Here is a 26,703-nt window from a genome sequence, read left to right on the forward strand (position 1 = left end):
AAGCGGGACTGGCCTAGGGGATTTTATAGGGGTTTTAATTACTTTTAAATTTGACATTCTTAAATATTTCATTTTAATCAAATTTTAAATTAGGTGTAATATGTTAGCTTTTTATCATTTGTCAGCCGCCCTGAGTCCGAAAGGAGAAGGGCGGGATATAAATACAATTAATAAAATAAATAAATAAATAATAAATAAAGCTATGATGTCTCCCATTAGGTAAAATACACAGCTACCAGGCAGAGTTACATGCCATTCATATCATACTGTACGTGCTTCCTTTGTGGTGCAAATCAAAGCTATGAAGGAAGATTGGGGAAATGACAGAGAAGTTAATCATTGCTTAATCATTGCTAATTAAGTTCTTTCTTAAATGTGTATTACAATGTAAACAAAACAAAACAAATGAATTCTAATATCAGGTGAATAGATTTATCAATTTGACAGAGAAATTGCTTTAGAATTTTTTCTTTTTTGGCAGATGAGAGAACAATAAATCTGAAATTCTCATGGAAGAAGTGTGGCAATTGGATTTAATGGAAAACATCTTTTACATAATGAGCTTCTCCAGTCATTATGGAAGTACTTGAAACTCGGGAACAGTATTTCAAAATTCTTAGAATTCAAAATGATTAGAATTGGAAATATTTCCAACACCCTTAATGTATGATGAATGTCTTGTCTTTCATTGGAAAAATAATTTCTCCAGCTGTCTGTAGCCTCCCTAGCTTCCCATGGTTCAGGCAAATTTCAAATAAAGAGCCTGGAAAGGAACTTTTCATAGTATTGTTTTTACTCCATAGTGGTGTTATCTTGAAAAAGGTAGGGGTTTTTTCTTTTCAAAAACAACAACAAAACCATCCATCCATTTTTTCTGCCCACAAATTTGGTGGAAAATTCAAAATACTATCTCTATGAAATTCTAATTTAAACATATCACTAGCTTGAAATCTCTATCTGGCACACCTACCTGTACCCATTTTCTACTGATTTATTTTTAATCTTTCACTGTAAACTAATTTTGAGTTTCATATGATAAATGATCTATAAATGAAATGGTAACTACGGTGACATGTGGTGCTGCAAACTAACTGGGCCTATGGGGCCAAAATATCCATCTTCCTCTATTTTTGGTAATTATGCTACAGTAGTAATTACCTTATAAAGCAACTTACCATGTCTTTCACCATCAAATGCCCAGAAGCAAAAGCAATGGAATTTGGGGGTGTAGAGACTGGAAGCATGAAGGCAAAAGAGCATCCTACAGTTCCTGGTATCATTAAGTAGAGAGGATTCACCTTCAAACGAATGGCCTTTGAAAAGCAGAAATTAAAAAAAATGGGACTTTAAATGAAAATTTATTAATGAATTACATATCTCTGATGAAGGACTGAAGATATATCTCTCCATCTCTATTATGTGGTTGCCAGTTTGCTTCTGGATCCAATTCAAGATATTATTATCTATAATGCCCTTTGTGGTATGGGTCAAGATTAGCTGAGGAACCATCTCAGTCCAATGCAATTGGCCCACCTCACTTGCACCAGTAATAAGGGCATGCTGTGGACCCCGTTGGCCAAGGAATTTCAGCTGGGGGGAGGCGTTCAGGAGAAGACCTTTCTCTGCCACAGCACCAACCGGTGGAGCATCATATTTCTCCGATATGAGATTTGCTCCAACCCTTTTGACATTCCATAAAGGCCTAAAAATCTATCATCCTGTAACTGGTTTTTGGATTGGAAGATCCCATTTCCATTCTGTTGTATATCCCCTGCCATCTTGGTTATTTCTTTGTTAATTTTAATGTATTTATTATCTTACTGTTTTAATCTTTTATAATATTGTTTTATTGTAAGCCGCCCAGATCTGCAGGAACAAGATAAGCAGCAAATAAATTTAATAAATGAATAATATCTAGCATTTTGTACATGCTTTCACTAGATAATTCCATATGAACCTACTTGACAGAATAATTCAAGGAAAGCATCATGTTCATGGGGTCTCTAAATAAGATCATGTTATTGACACTGCATCAAGAAAAGGAATTCCCTTTCTGAAGTCTCTTCAGATTCAGTGGAGTCCCAATGTGAGATCTACACAAATTCAAAGTTTGGTTCCAAGTCCTATGAAAAGGCTTCTACAGATGTGCTTATCATAAAAAGGTTGCCACGTACAAGGATATAATGCAACCCAGAAGAAAAAAATGAAAGTAAGGGCAGCTATTGCTGGCTACTGCCTGGGCCAAGATCTCCTCATTGATAAGAGAAAAGAGAGCTAATGCTGCAAGCTGTTCAAAAGACACATATGAGTTTTTTTTACCAGTTCTGCCAAGACAGGCAAGAAGATGATGATTGTAGCTGTGTTACTGGCAAATTCTGTGAACATTGCTATGACTGCTGTGATGAGAATTACAGCCACAGGAGGAGGGAGATTCTCTAGAGGGTCAAGACGACCTCCAATCCAGACAGACAAACCTGATTCCTATAGCAAGAAAAGAAATTCCCCAAAGTTATGTAAGAGAATCAATAATATTTAAACCCCTAAAAATCTCCTTCAGTTCTTATCATGCAATGACAGCATTTGGGACAGATCGTTTAACTGACAACTGACATGCATCCCTGGAGGACTCCAGCAGGGGAGGACCAGGGAGATGAATAAAGGCAGCCATTTTACCCTTCACATTTACTGCCTCATATATTGTTGGTTTGACAAAATACCTCTTTATACTATTAGGATAATAAAGACATCCAAGCTTCTTGGGACCAGATAATTAATTGTAAAAGATGTAGCACATTTGTGTTTTGAATTATTACCAAAATCTGTGATCATTTTCAATTAAACAGTCACTATAGTTATTTTTCCCCTTCAGGTTCATATGATGAATTTTCTATGATCTATTTATTTTGCATTTCAGCTAAATATGACTCCTAGCAATTATATGAACAAGTACCTGTCTAACTTCTTCCTAGGGCTGAAAAAAAGCGACTAGAACTCAAATTTCCCCACTTCTAGCCAAGTATCTTAACCGCTAAACCAAATTGATTTTTAGTTAGAATAGAATAGAGCTGGAAGGGATCTTGGAGATTTTCTAACCCAGCCCCCTGCTCGAGCAGGAGAACCTATACCATTTCAGACAAGTGACTGTCTAGTCTCTTCTTTAAAACTTCCAGTGATGGAGCACCCACAATTTCTGAAGGCAAGCTGTTTCACTGGTTAACCGTCCTCACTGTTAGGAAGTTTCTCCTTAATTCCAGGTTGCTTCTGTTTTTGGTCAGTTTCTAACCATTGTTTCTTGTCCTGCCCTCTGGTGCTTTGGAGAATAGTTTGACCCCCTCTTCTTTGAGGCAGCCCCTCAAATACTGGAATACTGCTATCATGTCACCCCTGTTTCTTCTTTTCTTTAGACTAGCCAAACCCAAGTCCTGCAGCCGTTCTTCATATGTTTTAGTCTCCAGGCTAGTTAAATAAACTGTATTATGCTGCCCAAATCACTTGGTTGAGTTGCACAGCTATAGAAATTGAATAAACAAACAAATAAACAAATAAAGTGGCCAGTTTCATACATACAGGTAAATCCATAAACGGTAGGGATGAACAGATTCACACTAAGCCAACACTGATCAAATTACATTGAATTTAGTATAATGTGTGAACCGGGCCATGGTATGTGCATGTAGCATAATATAAAGTCATATATCACAACAGTGCCTATAGAAGATCAGACACAATGTTTCACAGGTTGCACTTTAACAGACGTACCTCACATCCTTTTGCCATTGCAAACCCTCCTCCAAGCAACAGGATTATATTCCAAGGCACACTTTCTTGGGCTTTGCTCCAAGTTAGCAAAGGTTTATTCTCAACATTTGATGCTAGATGAAAAGGTTTTTAATGAAGAAGGACAGAAATTAGTAATATAATCTATGGCAGCCTTCCCAACCTAGAGCCTCCAGATATGTTGGGATTATCCAGATGTTTTGGGAGTACAAGTCCAGCATCCTTAACTAGTCAGCCCAGGAATAAAGGTGGTTAGGAATGATGGAAGTTATAGTCCCAACATAGCACTTTTTTTTTTTTTGCATTGAGGTACCTTAAATCTGCTAACTTAAAACAATGCATACAAAATCCAGGACCCATTATTTTCTTGTAATTGAAATTTCAAGGATCTTCACACCAGTTGTATTCACAATGTTGTATCACTGCAGCATTGTTGCAGTTAGCCACAGTCAGTGATTGAGATTTCTGACACTCCATGCTAGCTTCCCACAAGCAAAGACAATGGGGAGGCCAGCAGAAAGTTAGAAGTTGCTCCCACTGCTACTGCTTTTTTCGCCTGTCCATGGTCCTATGATTTCTCTGTTTAGGTAAGAAATATCTCTGAAAAGATGACCAGGGGATCATGGGTAGTCTAGTGTAGCCTTAAACTGGTATCCTTTCTGCATATTTGCATAATAAAGTTATTACAAATTTATTTTCTTTTGTATATATCTAGAGCAGTGGTTCGATCTGCAATGTTGTCACAGGGGGTCTGCGAAGGCTTGAAGAAATTCTATGATTTAAATCTTGAGTTAAGTGGCCACAACAGGACATGGTCCGTGGCCACAACAGGTATTTAAAGGGGGTTCATGGTGAAGAAAAAGTTGAGAACCACTGGTCTAAAGGATCAAATATATCAAATATAAGAAATAAATCAAACAGAATCATCCATTTGTGTAGGAATTCTGGAAACTGTAATCTCAATGTAGTAGAGGGCACCAGGTTGGAATAGGCTACCCTAAATAATAGCTTAACATGTGAAGGAGCCTAGATAAAGCTAAGCTGACGTCTTTTGCCCTTCTCCAAATTCAAGGCAACCATAATACATGCAGCTGTTTTTGCATCTTTTGCCAAGCCTCAAGCTTTCAAATAAACTAGTTAATATTAACTATGATTTCCTAGTTCAGGCAACATGATAAGCAGTGCTTAAGCAAATATAAGAGCAAATCCTCTGGAATCCTCATGGCTATGCCGGGGGGGGGAGGGGAAGGGTCATAGGAGCTGAGTTCATGATGCTAAATTATGAATTATTTTCCTATTGTAATGGCTATCTCTTATGTCATAAACCAACTTCCATTAAAGAAATCCATTTATGAAATTTTATGCATGTGAATCAAAATTTCACAGGCCAATGAACCAGGAATTGATTTTACACAAATGCTTGGGAAGACAAGGCTTTTCAGTATAATATCAATGGTAATGTTAATACCAGCATTTCAGATTTACAGAAACACTGAAAAGAAATACTTTGATTGGGCCTAAAAAGTCTCAGGAGTGAAAGAAAATAAAAACATGTTATTTAATTCATTTTGTAAACAACCGTACTGTTGCATTCCAAATATGATAGGTTATGATTTCCATAATCAGCACCCATTCAATCAGCCGATTCAATCATTGGCCATTTTGGCTAGAAACAAGGAGCAATAATGCAGTGTCTGGAGGATACCAGATAGATAAACCTGACTTATATCAGTATGATATATAAGAGCATTTTTTACTGAAAAGCTTCAGATTATGAAAAATATGGATCAGAAAATCTACCACATTGCAATTTCTGGTCAAACAAAGGATAAATGCATGCATAAATTGATAAATAAACTTCTTCCAGTAAATGTGATTCAACACTTGCTGCAAAGAAAAAAATGGAAAAAATCTAATGAATTCAATCTGTAACCTTATCCCTTTAGTCAAGTAATATATATTTTAGGATGTAGTGTGCAGATATATTGTAACTTCAATATTTATCTAATGACCTTTGTCTATACAAATATCAGAGCAGAAATATTGACTATGTATGAGCAACATTTTTACATTTGTCTTTGAAATCACTTTTGTGGCTTTTGCTTTTATCATGTGATTATTTATTTGCTATTTGAGGTTTTGGACTTGATTTTTGTTTAGTTCAAATAAAAAATATTTTAAAAATCTAATGCAACAGTGGGCATTTAAAAAAATAGTTTACACTTTGGATCTAGAGGGTTAATTTTCCACTCACAGTTCAAACATAACACTTATGGCAACAAATAATCCAAATCTTATCAGGAAAGGTTTATAAATGGATTTTTGCAAAACAAGGCATCCTGACACCTAAGAGAATTCTTATTACTAGAGTAAGCACATTTGTGTATTTATGTATTTATCCAAATTATATCCACCTCACAAAATAACTGAAATAGCTGTTTTCTGTCATTACTACAGTTCTCAAATGATATCCTTATACTGAGGACAAAGTTAGCCAAGTAAAATAATTTTCTGCAACACTATCTCTATATTACTTATCCAAATGTCTATAAATTAGTCAATGTTTATATACATCACTAGAACAGGTGCTGTTAGAAAGAAAGGCATGGGAAGGCAAACAATTATATTTGGGGAACTAGAGTGAGGATCTTCAATAGTCATTGCTTCCAATGCCCTCCACAATCTGTGCTGAAGAGAGCAGAGAACATGGTGGTTTGTGGTGTACAGAGAAGTTGGCACCTGACAGAACACATTACCAATGAACTCATTGTCATTGGTGGTCACCCCTTTCATTGTCTTTCCCTCCTCAAGGTTCTTCAGAACATGCTTGGGTATGCATAACATCTCCCTACAACTCTTTAAGCCCAATGAGGTTCCCCCCCCCCGGGATCACATAATACAGGCATGTCAAACTCGCAATGTTACATGACGTCGCATGACGTATTGGGACTTTTTCCCCATTGCCGGCAATGGGGTGGGTGTGGTTTCGACGTGACGCATCCGCCCATGGGCCGGCAGTTTGACATGCTTAACATAATAAAAAGCAGCCACATTATCCCAGGGGAAGATACAATTGTTTTCAAAGGTGCTGAAAGGTGCTATGTGAAAACCTCTGTGTACTCCAAGGCACCTATTTCTTTTCAATCCAATGTGAGGCACAGTTCTAATATCAGTAAATGTTTTCCCTTGTCCCTGTTTGCCTAGTTGAATGTTTTTAATCCTCCATAGGATAAATGTGTTAAAAATTAGAAGCCTATCAATCAATGTTTTCTATGGGGCTGTGGAAACCAGTGTTACAACACAATCTAGAGAGAACTCAAAAATATGAGACCTGAGAGCAAACTTTGGTAACCCAGCAATGTACCTTTTAGATCAAACCACCATTTAAGAGATGGCTTTTTCGCTGGGAAGAAGAATAGTATTGTCACTATTGTGATTCCAGTAACTGCATCTGAGACAAACCTAACAGAAATGGAAAGAAGATTCTATGTAAGCAAATCATATTTTGTCAAAGAATTAGTTTTTACATCAGGTTTAATGAACATTTACAGTTTATAATTATTCTTTTTAAAAAAAACACTACAAATTATTGCCATAAATTAGAAAATAATTTGGAACCTAAAATTAGAAATTAGAGAAAGCATGACAAGAATCCTTTATTTTTTTTAATCAAGACTAGTCTTTAATCATTGAGTGATTATTGATAACAGACAAATTATTGAGTACAATAATTGAAATAATCATATTCTAAAATGAAGAGGCTACGCTATTTCACCATGTACAGGACAAAGAATTTCAGAATCAGATACTGTATATCCAGTAGGGGACCCAATGAAGATGCCTTGTTAAAGACCTGGAAGAGTAGGATAACTGTACAGTAAAAGGGGATCCTGAAAGTAATGTGGATGTAGGACATTGAAACCCCCCAGCTTTTGAACTGGATTCAAAAAGTAAGTGCAGCAAGTGCAGCAATGTAGCTGTTTCAACACAGGGTTGAAGTGGGAATTAGGCTTAGCCTATCTTTTAAAACAGCAATATAAAAAAAATTACAGGTGAACATCCAAATCCCTGTCCATTGCATGATGAAAATTCAAATATCCTCCCAGCAAATATTAAGTGTGGTCCTTAGAGGTTTCTCAGTCTTTGCTCTGGAGCCTTAAATAAAAGTCCTTCAATTTCTAGACAGCAAGTTTGCTTTTAATTGGATATATCAGGTGTTTAATTTCCATGTAAAGTATTATCCTACAATACAACCATTATCTAGGAGGAAGTAAAAAAGAAAAACCTATGACTCTTTCCTTTGATACATGAAATATGACAGTTCTCACTACCCATAGGGTATAATGAGATATAATTTCCATCTTTCTCTAACAAACACAGCAAAGAAGAGGAAGATCTGGGAACTTCAACTAAGACATGATCAAAATTTGGCATCACATAATTTCTTAGATACAGGAAAAAGATTTAAAATGCAATACATGTTGTTTTTGAAGAAAATTGAGGTCAGTGGATTATACAATTCAGCCCCAACAAAGTTTATAAAGAGTGTTATCAGAGAAAAAGAGTATAAGTTTTCTTTGTATTGTTGTAAACTGGAAGCATGGTCTGACTTTTCAAATAACCATACAGCTGCATTAACCTGATAGATATTTTACAGCAAAATTGTTGTTATTGTTAAAGTCAAACTAGAATGACTTTTTCAACAAATATATGAACATTTAGTCAAATTTTCCATTAAATAAAGGACAGCATTACTAAATCTCCTATTTACCTGAATGAGTTCAAATAAACTAAAAGTAAAAGCTTACCCTGGTTTAAATAAGCTTGCCCAACCTGTGATGAATTTTGGATCTCTGGAGAATAGCAGAATGGCAAATAAACAGAAGAGAACGAATACTGCCTGCTCTGCAAACCTGTTTTGGAATAAAATTAAGCACTGCTTTAAATATTTGTCTGAAGTTTAAGTTCAGCTAGAAATAGCAGATGGTAAGAAACATGAAGAGGAACAAATGATTTAAAGTGTTTTGCATGTGAAAGTCAATAAAATGCAGGAAAAACCTATGAAATGAATATAACTCCAAATGTTATTCATATGTTATGTAACGTATAGTTATGTTATATAATGAGAGTCAGTTTGATTTATTGGATTAGGCATGAGTGAATCTGAACTCTTATGTTGCTTTAAACATGAAGCCAATTGGGTGATTTTGGCCAGTCACTTTGTCATAGTTGTAAGGAGAAGGCAGCAAAAAATCACTTCTGAAAATGCTGGCAAGAAACCTCCAGCAATTTCTCCATTCAATTGCCAAGAGCCACTACACCTTCTTATTTGAAACTTGGTTGTACATAAACATGGATATAAGCTACCTTCAGGCATTCAAATAATGTGCTAACAGTACAAACAAACATGAATTTTCCTTACATACACTTTTATTCCATTTTAGGAACTAATGTCTGAAATGGCTAATGTATATCTGGAAGGTCTTGGGTAGGCAGCAGCAGCAGCTGACCTGGGCTGATTATGGAAACCTAAGCAGAGCCAAACCTGGGTAGTATTTAAATGAGTGACCACTGAGAAATACTGTATATAACTATCTAGATAAGATGAGGAAGTCAAAACAATTCCAGAAGAAGGCATCAGCTATCCATTTCCATACTATTGCCAAGACACATGAATGGATATCTCTGGAAAGCTCAACTGAAAGGAGTCTTGCCTATATTTATATCTGAAATAAGTTTGTCATTATGTTCCATACCTTGGTTATATTCACATTAAATGATTGTCATGTGTTATGAATGTGATTGCCCTTGAAGATAGTAAGAAATTATAGTATATATGGAATACAATGCCAATATGCTTGTGGCAATGAAGATAATCTACTGATTACTTTGGCTGCTTATTGTTTCCATGTACAATTCAAAATGATGTTTTTGAGCTTTAAAAATGTCAGTGTATGACCCTGCCCATATTTTAAGAATGGGTTGAAAAACGTATTCTCTGGCTAGACAGTGAGAACTGATAAATTGGCAGGTACAGGTAAATTTGATGCATTAAATCATCTTGATGCAGTGGTGGGATTCAACCGGTGGCTAATTTTTTGTTGCCCAGGCCCAGAATGGACTTCCGGAAGCGGCATCCACACAGAGAACCAGTTGTTCACATATTTGGATCCCACCACTATCTTGGTGCCTTTTTGTGTGTACATTTTGACCTATATTTTCAAATGCTTTGTGATTTATACATTAATAGCTGATGGTAGTACTCTGAAAGGTGCACTTTAGTTTTCAATAAATAGATTTTGTATACGTGGGGAGTATGTTTGTTTCAAGATTCATACAGGAGTGTAGCATATAATGGTCAGAGTCAGAAATAGAAGTTGTTTTGTTCCATATGTGCATTGTTTTCCAGGAATGCAAAAACAATTTAAATTTAATTTGGTTATATGAAATATAACACTGTGTACTAAAAGTCTAATTTAATAATCAGTTAAAATCTCAGTTGCTGGATGTTGAGAAGGGGCAGAATAGAAAGCTATTTCATAACTGAGTATTTAAAAGGAGATTCATTACTAAAAAAACCATAGCATCAAAAAACACTCTAAAGGCAACCAAAGCATCAAAAGCAAATAAATAAATAAAAGCAGAAAACCATCAATAGATTTAAAGAAAGAAACAAGAAACAGAAGCCATTTCAAAGAAATCTGGAATTGCTAATCAAATTGGCAGGGGCTGATTTAATGGAGTTTTTATATTCTTAAAACAGTAAAAGGCCTTTGATTTTTTCGGTGACACTTTGCAGGTTCCTGATGTATAATCACTTGAATGGTGGAGTGGGAAACTAATTTCTTGCATAACCATCCCTTAATGATGAAATCTTATAAGCAGCTTTTTGGGCAATCTGTCCTACCTTATTTTTGCAGTATCTATGCAATAGCTATATGCAGATTTTAAACATCAGGTTTATAAAGATAAAAGTATATCACAAAAACAACAAAAATTTGAGGGAAGTGAATAATTAAAAAGGTTGTCTGGCTTTTTCTGAAAATGTCCCTTTTATTGTTCTATCTGACAATGCATAAATATAGATACAATACACAACTGAAGCTGCACGAGCTAACTACCTTATTAAAGAAGAAAAGTGAAAGTAATGATCTCCCTGAATAATTTATAGAACAGCCCTCTAATTATGTGGGCCGAAGTTTTTCAGCTTTTGTGATCGTTATATAAATGATAATTCATGAAGGACATCATTTATTACTTTAGGATTGTTCTTGAGTGCACTGAGCTACAAATTTTCAAAACTCAGTGGACTAGCTAATTAAAGAATTAGCTCACTCTTTACTTAAATAATTTAGTAGAGATAATTAAACACAACAATAGCTACAATATTTCAAACTGATTCTGTCATTTGAAATCTGCTCTCGAAGCATGGCTCCTCCAACTAAGCAGTCTTAATCAATGAAAAGAAGACATGAAAACAGAAACAGAAAAGCCATAGGAGAATGTGTATTTCATGGACATTCTTATTACTACAGTGATTTTTCTTGTAAAAGGGTTAAGTGCAGCAGATGATATACATTCAAATCTGAAATTTATGAAAAATCCCCATTATTAGATGACAATACTGATATTGGATTAAATTAATTCTAGAGTCCTTAATTCTGACCTAGACAAACAATCATAAACAAAGACATTTAAACCCATATTGCACATAAAAGAAATAGACATCTCAACCACTATCATAACTTTTTTGACCTGCAGATACCTATAATGTTAAATGTGACTGAATAGAAATGTTACCATTCTAATGCATCTATTTGATATCTCACATCCTTTCCAAATAATTTCATCTTCTTGTTTGTGATGTTTCTTATTCCCATTGTGACTTACTTTATTGGTCCCAGTTTCTCATAGTCTTCCTTTATAACTGCCCGAGCTCTGCCTTCTGCATCAGCTCTTATCTCCGGTTTCTTCTTTCTGCAGCCTCTGATAACCGGAAAGGGGAAAAAAGTTGCTCAGTTTAAGTTGTGTAGCCAATATTTCTCCAGATCATCCACAATACTTATTGTAAGATCCTGGCTTGCAGAAAAGAATTTACACTGCTCTTGATGAATATGATTCTGTTTTCTGATTTTTGTGATTTTAAAGTTTCGGTTGGTTATTTTTTAACATTTTTAAAAATTTGTTTTAACTTTAGAGAAAATAGGTTATATGTCTAAGAGATACCTCTGAATGATGATTTTGTCGTGCTATGAGAATACACTATTTACATATAATGTACTAACTATATTCAGCATCATTGGGGCATTTTAAAAAATATATTATCACTATTTCAGCAGCCAAATGACTTTTTAAAAGGTTCAATTTAATACCTATAAAGTCCTGTTTTTGAGAAAGAATTCTAAAGAAAGTGCCATAATGAAGAAGATGCCAGGTTTAGACCAATCTGCCTGGAAATTGGTACGTGTTGAGAATGTTCATTTTTGACAAATGCCAATTATAAAACTGGAAAGAGTTAAAATAATGTTTATAATATGGGTGAAAATTGTTGAGAATTTCCACAAAATGTGGCAAACATTGTTCTTTAAAACAATGTGAAATAGAATTTAAGCAGCTATGATGTTGAGAACTATTCAGAGAACACTGTAAGAAACTCAAGATGTTTTTTATTTTTAGTTAGTAAAATAACTGAACATCTTTCTTTTCTCCTATCAGTAAGCCCCAAAAATATTCTATATGCAAAGAAAAAATAAAGAATCAGCATCCCTAGTTGTAAAAACGATGTCCTTGTAACTATAAAAATTACATTCACAAATCTCCAATCTTCTGCAGCCATGCATTATCTCTGTGCATTATTTTAGATTTGTAGATTTTTCATTTCATCATAAAGTTGCTCTATTTCAAAGGGATTTCTCACAGTTTCCAGCTAGTCTAGTTATGTAAATTAGTGCTCACTTAGAAAAAAAAATACGAGAAATTTTGTGGACATCAAATATGTTCTTGCTTATTAGTCAGACTAAGTCCCTTTAAATGAATAGGACTTGGCTCATATGTGATTTGACCCATCTTGTTTTTCCACATATCTCTCAAAATACTATCAATAGTATGCATAAAAATACATTCCATTTCTAGTCATATCTAGTTATATCCATGTCACAATGTTAAATGTGTTGCTGGATTTCTATTAACACTAAAAAGTCTTGATCCATTCTATCAAATAAAAAGTTTATACTGGGAAGCTATCAAATGTATAACTAAGGGTTTTGAAGAAAAAGATCTTTGTCTATGTTTCCATTTTTTAAAGCAAAACTGGCAGCTATTTGTTTTCTTACAATGGAGCAGGGGTAGGGTTGCCAGGTGTCCACTATTTGAGTGGACAGTCCACTTTTTTCACATTATGTTCACTATTTTTTTTCACAAAATAGTGGACATTTTTTTTATTCAAAAGCTTTATGATGAAATGGTATGTAATCTAAAGCTGTACAGTCTACTTTTTTTACTACTCCCCCCCCCCCGCTTGTCCGCTATTTTTTGGAAGCAGACCTGGCAACCCTAAGCTGCAGGAGAAAAATATTTGCAATCAACCATTCAATCAATCAATATGAATAAGCAGTCTGACAAGTGCTTAGGTTTAAAAGGTAATAGCTATGAACTAGCTCAGACATCTTATCCTGTGCTAAGGGCAGATTACTATTATAATGATTATCTTTAAAGTTTACAAAATCCTCTTTTGAAATGTCCCTGAATTCCTTAGAAATGCCTTCAATTTGAAAGAAAATGAAGAAGGAATCAGTGGAGATGAGAAGAGGATGTTGTAAGTATCCAGATTACAAAAGGTTTACAATAAAACAGTTACCAATTAACAAATTGCGTAATGAAATCACTGAAGTTTAATCCTTGTCAGATGTAACATGCCCTGATCCAAATTTCCAGGGAGATACTTTAACTCTAATTCTGCAAAACCACTGAAGCTTGAAAGAAGGAAAAACCCACAAGCTTTTTACTTTCATAAAATATGAATACTGTCATCACAGAACATTTAAAGAAAATCAATAACTACAAAAACAGAACATTTCTTCTAGTTACTGAATATTCAACATTTTTTTAAAAAAAATACTAGTCTTTGAACCCTATACTCATTACAGCAAATTAGTGAAACTCCCTGCAGCTCTCAACAAAACTATGGCAACATCGGTTACAGAATTTTTATCATGAGGGAAGAATAAGCGTAGAAAGAACTGAGAACTCTTCCAGGCTTAGCAAACAACAGGCTGGAAGAGAAATGTCTCTACAACTTCCATTTCTCAGTTGAAATATCTTGCTATGTATCTTTTGTGTAAAGTGGAAATTTTCAATTTTAAAAGTCAGCGTGTTTAGGAACAAAGGAAACAAGCCCCCAAAATTATTATTTTTTAAAATGAAGGACATCACAGAAAATTATATCAATGAAAAGAGGTTAAATATTCATTCAAATTAAAAGTGTCCCCTATTCCAGCTTTTGAATGAACACCAATTATTTCAACTGCAAATGAAAACAAATTCAAATTATGCATATAACTCTGATGTAACACTACCTTAAGTTAATGCATCCATAAAGGAAGCATATCCAGAGCCATCCAAGGAAAAGGAAAAGTACCATTAAGGGAAAGGCAAACACAAACCAAGAGCCAAAGTTCACAACATCACATCCTGGAAAATAACTTTGAGAAAGAAAAAGACCAATTAATATAAAGTAGACAAAATATCTTTTGAGTACATTTCAAATATGAAATATATAACCAATACAATATGTCTTACAACCTTCCAAAACCAATTTATAAAATGTAATTAATAAAAGATCAGCCAAGATTGTCTGAATTTTTTTCCACATTCTCTAGGAAAATCCTACTCAACAATCCTAACTCTGTAATTCCTGACACACACACAGACTGACTTCATACATTGCATTAATCTATGCTGCACTTAATAAACATTTTTAAATAGGTCATAATAAGTTACTTCACCTATTTGGGGCCACAAAATATGGTGGCTGGATTCACATAATATAATACACCAATATCAAAAAGTCACATTATGGCTAAGTGCCTTGTGTGAACCTGGCCAGTATCTGAACATTTCCTATTATCGTTGCCAGTGTTGTTAGTTTTCTACAAATACCAGATGCCCAATTCTGACAAAAACTGTACCTCTTTAACTGTCCTGAAAGAATGAGGTTTGGGGCTGTCCCAGTCAGTGTTGCTGTTCCACCAATACTAGCAGCATAAGGAATGGAAATCAGAAATGCTTTCCATATATTTGTCTTGTCATGTTCTTCCTTCGTTATATCCAAGGAAATGTCAACTCTGACTTCCTTCTCTTCAGTCATATCTTTCCTTCAAAACATTCCAAATAAAAATATAACAAATGAAATATGTTTTTGCTTGTAAGTCTATTGTTAACTTCAGAGAGGGAAATTTGGGGCAATTTATATATTCTGTACAGAATATTATATATTCTATACATAGTAGGATTAATTCTTCTTCAGGGGGGTAAGACTTCTGTGGGTTCAGGTTGGATTAGGTTGAAGCAGCAATAGGCGGCACTAGTGACACCCAGTCTTTTAATTAACTTTAATCTTTTTTATTTAGGTTTGTGATTATCTTTAAATGAATGAAAAGTAAAAACAGCATCACTCTACATTTAATACAGAGATGGGAATGTCATTGCTGAGCATGGCCCATGCTCAATATTTTTGGAAGGATGACATTATAATGTAAAGTGGTTGAAGCTATTTTATATGAACAAGAAGACTTAGACTAGGTTTTTTCCCCATTTTTCCCATCCCTGCTTTCAAAGTATGTAGAAGATGAAATTTCAGTAGCCACAACTTTTTTATCTCCTGCATGACAAGTCCTTTGTTTTTTTTATCTTTTATGCGAGTATGAAAAATTCTGGATGTTTGTTCCCTTTAAAGACAAAAGGAGAAAAGTTAACTTGATGGGCCATAAACCTGGTATCAGAACATGCACTTAACTTGCAGAGGGCTCAAGGTTCAATTTTCAACACTTACTGTTAAAGAAATAAAAGACCTCTTGCCTAAAAGTAAGGAATGTTTGCCAGAAGGAAGGAAGAGAAGACACTGCCTCATATACAATAGGCGTATTCATAGTTGAATCATAGATGAACTATAAACTAGGTCCATTTGTCCACTACAATCAACACTGATTTGGAGAAGCTTCTTAGATTTTTAGGGAGAGATCTTTCCAAACTCAATCTGGAGATGCCCAATATCCTTATTTCAGCCTTATTGAACAATGCCCTTGTTGGATTTTGTGTAAAACCACTATTTAACAGATTTAACAACACATGTATGAACCTGCTTTCCTTTCCATTTTCCTATGCTGGCAAAGCAAAAAAGTAAGTTTTGCTTCCATTTCCAATTAATTACAGTCTTGTTGATTGTATCAACTGTACAACTGTATCAACTATTGTATCAATAGTTCTGAGGTCCCCAACCTTTTGGGCACCAGGGACCGGTTACGTGGAGAGAGATTTTTCCACAGACCGAAGGAGGACGTGGTTTTGTGTACAGCCTGCATCCTATGGATGGGGTTTTCCTTGTTTGTGTGGACCAGTTGCTGGCATGACCCGGCCCGGTACTGGTCCATGGACTGGGGGTTGGGGACCCCTGCTGTAGTTGATTTGAACTGAAATTTAATCAAGGTAACACAATCTTTTCAGCTTTGGAGGCCACTATAGTGCCACAGAGTTACCAACACTGCATTTCAGTGTCTTCACCTTCCCAACAAAATGCTTCCTCCCTAATGCAGAAGCATTTTATTCCAATCAGGCAAATAAATGATGGAAGGACCGTGCTGTGATCCTATTCCAGCATTATAATTACACTTGGTATCATGATATAGGCAGATGATTGACAGGAAAAAGCATAGTACCATTACAGCAGCCTCCCTTTCTATTGACTGAATTCATAGGAAACCCATATGGAGAAAAGAGAGATCTCTTTAGCAGCATAACAAACCAGTGGGATAATGGGAACATGAGTACAGGGAGACATTAAATTGCATCTATTTTTTAGAAAATTAAAAGATTCCCCAGGCACTGATTTACCAAGCCAGGAGTACAACCATATTTTAATCCTGATTTGTATTAAATACTAAAACTAATCATAATTAGTCTTGGTTAGAAAGACATCCTGATAAACAGCAGCTTCTTGAAAATGGAAACAGGTGATTTTTCTCCTTGGAACTGTATCCACAGAAAATGGAAGAAAGCATACACAAACCCCAAATTCAAAATTTCTCAAAACAGATCATCCAATTTTATGGAACAATGCCCAGAATTCTGGTGTTCTTGAAAATTGTGAGAACTGTGATCTGCAAGCAGTATCTGGAAATGCTACTAATGAGCAGTACTTTTTTTCTAAAAAAAAAAAAAAAAAAAAAGGTGCCGGAACTTACACATATCATACAACCTGCCTTGCCTACCCTACAAGGTTTCATCCAAAAAAGGTGCCGGAACTACGTTCTGGGCGTTCTATGAGAAAAAAAAGCCCTGCTAATGAGGATGGGTATGCTATAAAGTGCAATAAAGTAGATTTATTGCACAGAATTACAAAAACATATATAGAAAGATATTCTTCATATAGCACCTTAGAATCCTACCTTTTCTATAAATTCATCCCCAGATCCAAATCTTAGGCATCTTCTTACCATCTTTTTGCATTAAAATCTGTTTGTTTCTCAACTGTGAAGATTCCTGCCATCTATCCCTTGTTTATAAAATGTCTTACCCCAGTAATTCCCATCTCAGTTCCCCAACTTTTACAAAATATAGCAAGATATTTCTATAAAAACAGGAATATATGCCAAGCAAGCAGTTTCATATTTCATACAGATAGTGTCTTCCTTTTCAATAGCAACTTACTCATTAATATTTGTTAGAAGCTGCATCTCAGTTGGCACCATGTGAAGTTTATTCTGATGTACTGAAGCTAAAAAAAATAAATATTTCAAAAGAGTTTTTTAAAAAAAACAGAAAAAAGTTTTGGAAGTATATTTATATTATTATCATATTGATTAAATTTGTATACAGTATATGTGAATCGCATTTACTCCTCCTTATCAAAAGTGGTGTTCTTTGATGTCTGTTTTTCAAAAAATGGAGAAAATGCATATTGGCTTCTGGATATTCATAAAAATTCATCTCAGACTATACTGAAATAAATGTTAATAGTCACCGTAATTATTTTTTAAAATGCAATAAATAGATTAACCTGGCCCTAAGAGAATGTGCTGTTCTGATCTCACTAGACTTGTTACAGCCTCCCCACACACACACAAATTTCACTACAAAACCATATTGCTTATACTAGAAACAAAATACAGCCATCCTGAATTAGTAGTCTCATACATTAGTGCTCCATGAATATATGTAATCATCTCTTAAAGCCATATACATTTTAATCGATCTCTACCATTTGTAGAAGCAGAGTTGCTAGTTTCACTGTGCTGCATGGAATATTACTGTTTGATTTTTTGAGGCTGTAAGACAGGGGTCCCCAACCCCCGGTCCATAGACTGGCACCGGGCCGCAGCATGCCAGAAACCGGGCTGCACAAACAAGCAAAGCCCCATCTGTGAGATGCAGCCAGTACATGAAACCACGCCTCCTCCGGTCCGCAGAAAAACCTCTCTCCACGGAACTGGTCCCTGGTGCTCAAAAGATTGTGGACCTCTGCTCTAAGATCAGTTTAAAAGTTTGCTAGGTACTACATGGCATCATAAGATGGTTCACAAATCATAGTGGCTCAGAATATGATTTAGTTGCTTTTTGCTTTAAGGTATTATACCACCAAGCTCAGATAGCACTAAGAATCCCAATAATATTACATTAATGTTTGTTTTGGCTTTAAAAAAAAAAGAACAATAAATGTACTTGCAGTTTCATATCTACTATAGCAGACAAATTCTCTGGAACTTTTTACCTCTGATGGCACCATATTTATTTTATTCATCTTATTAGAATTTTTCAAGATTCATAATTTACAAAAATCATCTGTAACTTTGAAGCCTTTTTTTTTAAAGAAAAATGTACTTATTGGTATTGTACCTCGGTGAAATGCTTGTTTTCATCTTTATTAGAATCTTACTACTACATTTTTTGCAGAGGGCCAAGATTAGGATCATTAGGGATTCAACTACCCTGTTGAGCCTTGATTTTAATAGAACATGTGCTCTTTTGACCCTAGATCTTCTTGTATAAACTTTTCCACTTAGAAAAGCAGTCATCTGCTTTTACTTCTTTCTTCATACTGAGATAGACAGGATATTACGGAAAAGCACAAGGTGGGCAAAGTCTATGAACCTGCTCACTCTGCTGTTGAAAGTATGTGTCTTACTGCTCAGTGAACCTGTGACTTTTGCACTGTCATGTTTTATACTTCACTATTTCACCAATCCTGGCATTCTTTCTTATTTAAGCAATAAAATGGGGTCTCAGCTCATGACTAGAACAACAGGGAAGGAATTAAAACAATAATATACTCTGGATGCATTTTCCATTCCACAGTACAAAAAAATGTATATCTCAGACTGATCAAATGTTGATACAATCTAGTTTTTGAGTTTGTTCAAACTGTTAGGAAAAGGATTATGTTCTCTACCCAGCAGGTAATCAAGAACTTCTTGTCCTTGGCTATTTTAGATCTACTGATGATGGTGGTGCCAGGAAGGATTATCTTAGATACAAGTGAACCAGGGCTGGTTGGATCTGGCCACAGTTATTCATGCCTTGGTAGTACAAAATTCTATTTGAGACTACCCTTGAAAAATAACAAAAAGCTTTAGTTGGCAAGCAGTGAAGTAGCTAATTTGCTACCATGTAGAAAATACCATAATCCCATCATATCCATACTGAAAAATCTCGGTTGATTACCAACCATTATCCCAACTCAATTTAAGGTGTTTAAGACAGAGCCACAAATATAGTAGGACATAGCAACCTGAAACAGGGCATCCATAGGGAGGGGGAAGGGGTTGTCAATAGTGTAAAAACAATGTGCATTGGGCATGGCTCGGCAATCAACCCCCCCCCTTTTAACATTCTCTGTTGTTTTTCCCAAACTGTGCAGCTCATAACCTCTAAAACCTTGACTAATGACCATTCTCTCTGCTTTTAAGCAGAATATGAACATTAAACTCTTAAACTTACATTTTTAAAAAAATATTCATTAGCCATAATTGTTATTTTATGTGTTACCTTAATTATTTTTGAGTCATTGGTTTTTATATTGCTGATGACAGTAGCCATCTTGAGTACTCTTTTTCAGATAGTAACTGGAACATTACTATTGTAATTTATACCATAGTAATTTATAATCATTCTTGCTATTATTATTATTACTATTACTATTACTATTACTATTAACCTTAACAGTTCAAGTCCTAACCAAGGACCTAAGAGCTGTTAAGGTAACATCTGAGTATATAGGCAGTTCCAAATAAGATTTTTTTGCAAAGTCAGATTATTATTATTATTGTTATTAGTATGCCAATAATTCTTTAAAAAATAACTTGAATTGTAAGTCATAAGTATAGAAGATACTGTCCATCCAAGCAATATGAGCAGCACTGATCTGCTTTCTTGTGCTCAGGTGAGATTTAAATCAGATTTTTTTTCCCTTCAATTTGTACTCTTGTTGTCAGAAGAAACATTTTCCCATACAAAGTTACTGTTAGAATACAGGAAAAGGCAGGTTTGAACACTCTGTACATCCACGGATCAAATGTCTTTCTTATTCCTTGTTGCAACACCATGGGAACCAATATGCATATACATATAAAGGTAAAAGTTTCCCTGTCAGTCGTGTCCAACTCTAGGGTATGGTGCTCATCTCCATTTCTTGGTCGAGGGAACCAGCATTGTCCAAAGACAATTTCCGTACTCATGTGGTCAGCATGGTTATATGCCAAAGGTGCATGGAACACTGTACCTTCTCACCAGAGTGGTACCTATTAATCTACTCGCATTTGAATGCTTTCAAACTGCTAGGTTGGCAGGAGCTGAGGCAAGTAACAGGAGGAAACCCCGTTGTGTAGCACTTGAGTCTTGAAGCTGGGCTGACAGATCTCCAACTGACAAGCTCAGTGTCTTTAACTAACTGCTGAGCCACTGCACCCCCTTGTATATACATGTCAAAAATGAACTTATACTTTTAGGAACACTGAAATGGATCAATCATACTTACCTTTATTTTCTTCTTTTACCTTATTGCAATCATTAGATGTTTCCTTATCTCCAAAAAGGCTTTTTAAAACAGCCAATGCAATTGGTAGCATCATGGCAGTAGAGGCTGTATTACTCAGCCACATAGACAAGAAGGAAGTTGTTAGCATCATGCCTAAAATGAGCCTGAAAGAGAGGAGAGGAGAGGAGAGGAGAGGAGAGGAGAGGAGAGAGGCTACAAAATCTTATATATATTTTTTCATTTCAGTTAAGAAAATTCCATGGTGACATCATTCAAGATTAATCAGTACAGTACAATATCACCTACCGGCATATACCAATTTGGTGCCTTACTGTCAGGCTTACCAGATAGCCAGACCCAGAAAAAGATGTCAAGTATGCCTAAAACTACTTTGGTTAAGAATGGCTATAATAACAGTCTTGCAAGTCTGAATGTGCTCCTGGCTCCTACCTTTTTTATGTTCACATGAAGGGTTGTCTGTCTGGGGGATTTTCAAATCTTTCCTGCCACATTTGGGCTTCCACAATGTTTATCTGCTTTTTGGCTTCATTCACTCTATCAAGATCATCTTCTTTATTCTCTACACTTCCATATATGTTGAACTATAACTGGCCATCTCTGTTGGACTATAACTGGCCATCTCTGTTCTGACTGTGGATAAGCCAGAGTACAACACAAATAAGGGACTAATAGGAACAGGATTTAAAACTAGCCACAAGGATTAAAAACCCACCAAATGTCAATATTAGCCAATCCTGGCGGATCTCAAAAAACTTGAGCTGGGACAGACCCAATTTGTATTTGGATAAAAGACACCAGAAAATCACAGGATGGTTGAATAGGTTGAAAAATTCAAACAATATCCTAGAAGAAGGCAATGACAGCAATACAAATGTGTTCATGTAGTCAACAGGAGCTGAGATTGATTCAAAAATGCCTTTATTTTACTTTCTGACTTCTGGCAATTACCTTGACTAATGCCTGGAGGTTTTTTGGCAAGAGTGTTTTGGAATGGTCTGCCATTGTCTTGTTCCCAGGGCTGAGAGACAGTGACTGGCGCAAGGTCATTCAGCTGGCTTTGTGCCGAGAACTCACAATCTCCTGGTTTCTAGCCTGATGTTTGACTTTACTTACTTAAAATGCAACACAAAATGAAACCTATGAGAATAAAAACAACTTGATCTGTTGCCATGGTGACAGCCACATCCATAGTATATGTTAAACAAGTTTTATGTTTTGTAATTATTTTCAATGAGCAGCAATTTTGGAAATATTTTTCTAAGCAAGTCTCCCCTATGAAATCTTGCAGCAATATGAGTAGTTGTGGGTACCTTGTGTTGCTCTGTGTCAAAATAATAAGAGATTATAACCAAACCTATACCATGAAAGATTTCATAGGTGATAATCAGCATCTTCAGTTGCACCTGGAAGCCCACTGGGAGCCTGTGCAATTTGTGCAGAAGTATGTTACCTGAAAGTAACTTAGTGCATCCATAACTATTCACACCACTACATTCTGGACCTGTTGCAGCTTTTGATAAGTCTTCAAGTAAAACTCCATGTAGATTGTGTTGCAGTAATCTGAATGGGAAGTGACCAAGGCATGATAAGTAAGGCTTCCCAATTCAGGAACAGCTGTAAGTGGTACACAAAATGGATTTGTGTCCCCTTTTTTGTCAAATTAAAGCTGAGAATCTAGGAGGTCTGCCAAACTGTACACTCTTTGTGATACTTTTTGTGAGAATGCTATCCCAACCACAACAAATGATGGAAAATCCCTGGTTTAGTGAGCCCTAAGATTCCTAGCCATTCAATCTTGCTAGAGCTAAGTCAAAACCTCTTCTTCCCTATCCAGTTCCTCACACTCTCTGAACCTGATGTCATCACTTGCTTGGTCTGGTGCAGAGGTAGTATATGTGATTGAGTGTCATCATAATATTGATGATGATTAACCCCATTCCAACTGATGGCATCATCCCATATAGGTGTTTAACAAGAATGGGAAGAGAGCAGAGTCCTGAGGAAATCTGCTAAGCAGGGGCTTAACACTACATGGAGCCCCCATCAACACTGACAGGAACCTGCCCCAGAGGAAAGAGAAGAACCACTGCAACCACTGTGCCCTCCATACTAATCCTTCCAAAGTAATCCAGAAAGATACCTTATCCAATGTTACCAAAGATCATCAAGAGATCCTTAAAGGCCAGCACCACTATCATTCCAGTTTTTGCACTTCAGACTGAACTTTTGAACCCCAGGTAAACATAGAGGAGATTTTATTAAAAGAAAACAGTATCCTAGTCATTTAACTCCAAGTGCTTCTTTTCCTGCATGCCTACTGCAACAGATTGTACAAAGTAAAGAAGAGATGGACAATATATGGAATCGGACTTGCCAGCTGTTGGTGAATTCCAATCCTCATGAGCTCTAATTAGTGTGGCCAGTATTGAGGGAGGATAGGAATTGCAGTCCAACTGCATCTTTGAATATCATATATTGCCAACCCCTGCAATAGCTTTGTGGCAACCTAAGCCATACATCTGTTTTAATTTAGCCAGTGTCAAGCATGCCCTGCACTTCAATTTCATATAAAAAGAGGAGTGGCATAAATGTTGCAGGGAAAACATTTGTATTCCTGACATGTTTTGAATTGTGAAACTTGTTTTCTGGAGTCATTTCTCATTCATGCCTTGTGCTAAATGATCACGGAGACAATTTAGCTCTTGATTGGGACCCCTGGCTACAGAGTTATCACTGTGACTTAATCTTTGACATTTATGTTAAGCAATATGTGATTTTCATCATTTCCCTTCCCCCACATGGGAAACACATTAAAAATAAAACGTTATATCTTCATTCTAATTCATGTTTCTAAATCACTTGGGTTCCATCATTTCAAAGGGAGATTTATATGTTTATTCAAGTCTACACATGGAGTTTAATGAGGATCATCCCAAAATCAGTTGAAAATTGAGTTTAGCCATTTTATTTTATTTATTTTATTTTATTATTTTTTCTATAGTTGCCTATCTCAACGAGTGACTTTGAGTGGTATACATCATAAGTCATAATATCAATTAAAACTAGCTAAATTGTACAAAATAAATACATATGGCACCAAATAATTAATACAACCAGGAAATGGGGCCCTTAACACACTCGGGTTGGGTCCAGGACTGGGCACACAACCAAGACTTCACAACCTTGCGAAAAGCCAACAGGGTCAGGGTCATCCTGATATCTGAAAGGAGAATATTCCAGAGACAGAGGCCAGTTGAATGGTATAATTTTAGGGATGTTTACTTAGAGGTTCTTTCCACCAGGAAACTCCAAAGCAAGTGTAAGTGGGGTGCAATCATAGCTATTTCTAAATGAAATCACAAAGAAGTAAATCTGAGTCTCATAATGTAAGGGAATATGCGGATGATCTTGGGAAAGAAGGGAAGAGATGCTGCCTAAGAAACAATCAGATAAGAAAGGCAGGAGTTCCCAATGACTTAGCCATCAGAGAAAGCTTAGGAAGGACCCACCCTATGGATCAAACAGTTAAAAGTGGTAGTGAGGATTTTGTACTTTCAGACTTGCAAGACTGATGCCAGCCCTCCCAGGTAAACCGGACAGGGGACACAATTAGATGAATTAATTCTATTTTATTGTAAGGCTACATTATCATAGTCTTCCAAGTGGTTGTGTTTATTTTTATTGTAGTTTCCTATGTAGGTAGCCACCTAGAATGGTTAGGACAAGACAGGCAGCCATACAAATCAAATAAAAATCTATACCATACCATACCATACCATACCAGCTTATTTGCAAATGCTATAGAAATCTTTTTAAACAAAACTACAGGAGCCATGGTGGGACAGTGGTTGGAATACAGTATTGCAGGCTAACTCTGCCCACAGCCTGGAGTTTGACCCTAATCAGTTCAAAATTGACTCAGTCTTCCATTCTTCCAAGGTCAGTATAATGAGGACCCAGGTTGTTGGAGGCAACATGCTGACTTTGTAAACCACTCAGAGAGTGCTGTAAAGCACTATGAAGCGGTATATAGAACTAAATGTTATTGCTATTTATCATCCAAATTCAATAAATAAAAAAAAATCTGGCTAACCTGGGTTAAAGGTCAGGCAAGGTTACTGCATAATTGTACACAACCTATACCATAGCATTGTGGTTGGGGGGAGGAAGGCAGTGCAAACAGAGAGTACCTTATGCCATTTTTTGTTCTTGGAGAAAAGATAGGAAATAAATATAACAAATAATATGTAACTGGGATCCACACATTTCTGCCTTATAATAGATCACTGTGACAAGTGCAGTGTTAGTCTATCCCTTCTTTTCTTATTTTGGACACAACTAAACTCTAGTTTTAGTTGCTCCTGTAATTACTTACCTGGCTGGTTGGACTCCCACTAACATAAGGATTCTTAATGCAATTCTACGATGCAGATTCCACTCTTCAATGGCAGCTGCCATAGTCAAGCCACTCAAAAAGAGGAAGTTGGTGTCTAAAAAGTATTGGGGACAAACTTTGTTGGCTGGGAGAATTCCAAGGAAAGGAAACAGAATTATAGGGAGAAGAGCGGTCACTGATAAAGGCAGAGCTTCGGTGCACCAATATATCGCCATCACCAAAATGACATAGAGACATTTTCCTTCCTGCAATGAAAAAAAAAAGGGATTATAAAGGATTTCTAAACCACTTGGAAAGTTGGAAAGTCTTTTGCCATTCATATTTTATTCTCATTGATTACAATAGCAATGCTACAAATTAGGTTTCTGTTAGCCTTGCAAAGGAGCGCAGACAATCACAGTCAGGAGTACTAACTCTTAACCTTTTTGCAAGATTTATTGATAGATTGATTAATGAAAGGTAAGTAGCTGCCCATTTCATCAAAGTAACTCGGAGTAGCACAGAACCAACAGCTAAAACTACATATAAAAAATTCAGATATAAAAAATATATTAAAATCCCATTAGCAGTATGTATTATTATTGGTTATATTAAACAGAATCATGCAAGTCTGATGCTACCCCACTCTCCTTAAAAATTATGGAGGGTGCCTTCTGCCATGTTTTCATCACCCCTCCTCTTTCAGATTCAATTTTCATTGACTGGACCATTGTCTACGCTGTAGTTCTTCCCTCTTGTCATCAACACTTGCCATCAGTGAGTGTTAGTAGCCGCCTTCAAGGAAGCATATCCGTGGTGATGCCCGAGCCAGGCATCTTGGGCTTTCCTTGGGGGAAGGGGGGGGCTGAAAGTTTGCACCCAGATGAACCCTAGACAGAAACAAAGATTAAGTATTTCTGTAGCTCTTTAAAGCCATCTAGTAATTACCCTAATCAGCACCAACTGAGGTTCTCTACCACCTGCAGCCTGCTTTCCTTGCCCCTACCCATCATGCCAGCCTAGGCAAATGCTGACATTCTCTAGGGGTGTATGGCAGCTCTGCAGCTCAGCAGAACCAGGTACAATTTTCTTTTGAAGACTAAAGGCTCAGAAAAGGGTCAGTCTGTCCATGAAGCTCAAGGTGGCTTCCACCCTGTCTTGTGTATTTCTATGCCACTGCATACCTTCATACTTATTATAATAGTGATCTATTATATTAAAGTTTGACTATAAACAAGAAGTATCTGAAGGTGCTTCATAAGTATGAAAAAAATCCAAGTATGAA

At 36.0% G+C, this 26,703-nt stretch overlaps 1 protein-coding gene across 1 annotated transcript in view; it reads right to left on the bottom strand.

Annotated features, from left to right (window-relative positions):
• The window catches only part of SLC13A3 (solute carrier family 13 member 3), a 29,506-nt gene extending 3,837 nt beyond the window's left edge, over nt 1-25,669 (bottom strand). The window contains exons 1-11 of the mRNA XM_015826575.1: nt 25,419-25,669; nt 21,023-21,186; nt 17,701-17,767; nt 14,964-15,149; nt 14,352-14,477; nt 11,668-11,763; nt 8,586-8,690; nt 7,142-7,239; nt 3,760-3,872; nt 2,320-2,481; nt 1,176-1,313 (exon numbers count right to left, since the gene is read on the bottom strand). Coding sequence (XP_015682061.1) covers nt 1,176-1,313; nt 2,320-2,481; nt 3,760-3,872; nt 7,142-7,239; nt 8,586-8,690; nt 11,668-11,763; nt 14,352-14,477; nt 14,964-15,149; nt 17,701-17,767; nt 21,023-21,186; nt 25,419-25,654 — 1,491 coding nt within the window. The 5' untranslated portion in view covers nt 25,655-25,669. The remainder of the gene's footprint in view (nt 1-1,175; nt 1,314-2,319; nt 2,482-3,759; nt 3,873-7,141; nt 7,240-8,585; nt 8,691-11,667; nt 11,764-14,351; nt 14,478-14,963; nt 15,150-17,700; nt 17,768-21,022; nt 21,187-25,418) is intronic.
• Nucleotides 25,670-26,703: the final 1,034 nt, after the last annotated feature.

Source organism: Protobothrops mucrosquamatus, unplaced genomic scaffold, assembly GCF_001527695.2.
Source record: "Protobothrops mucrosquamatus isolate PMUCROS unplaced genomic scaffold, P.Mucros_1.0 scaffold3191, whole genome shotgun sequence".
Classification (NCBI taxonomy): Eukaryota; Metazoa; Chordata; class Lepidosauria; order Squamata; family Viperidae; genus Protobothrops; species Protobothrops mucrosquamatus.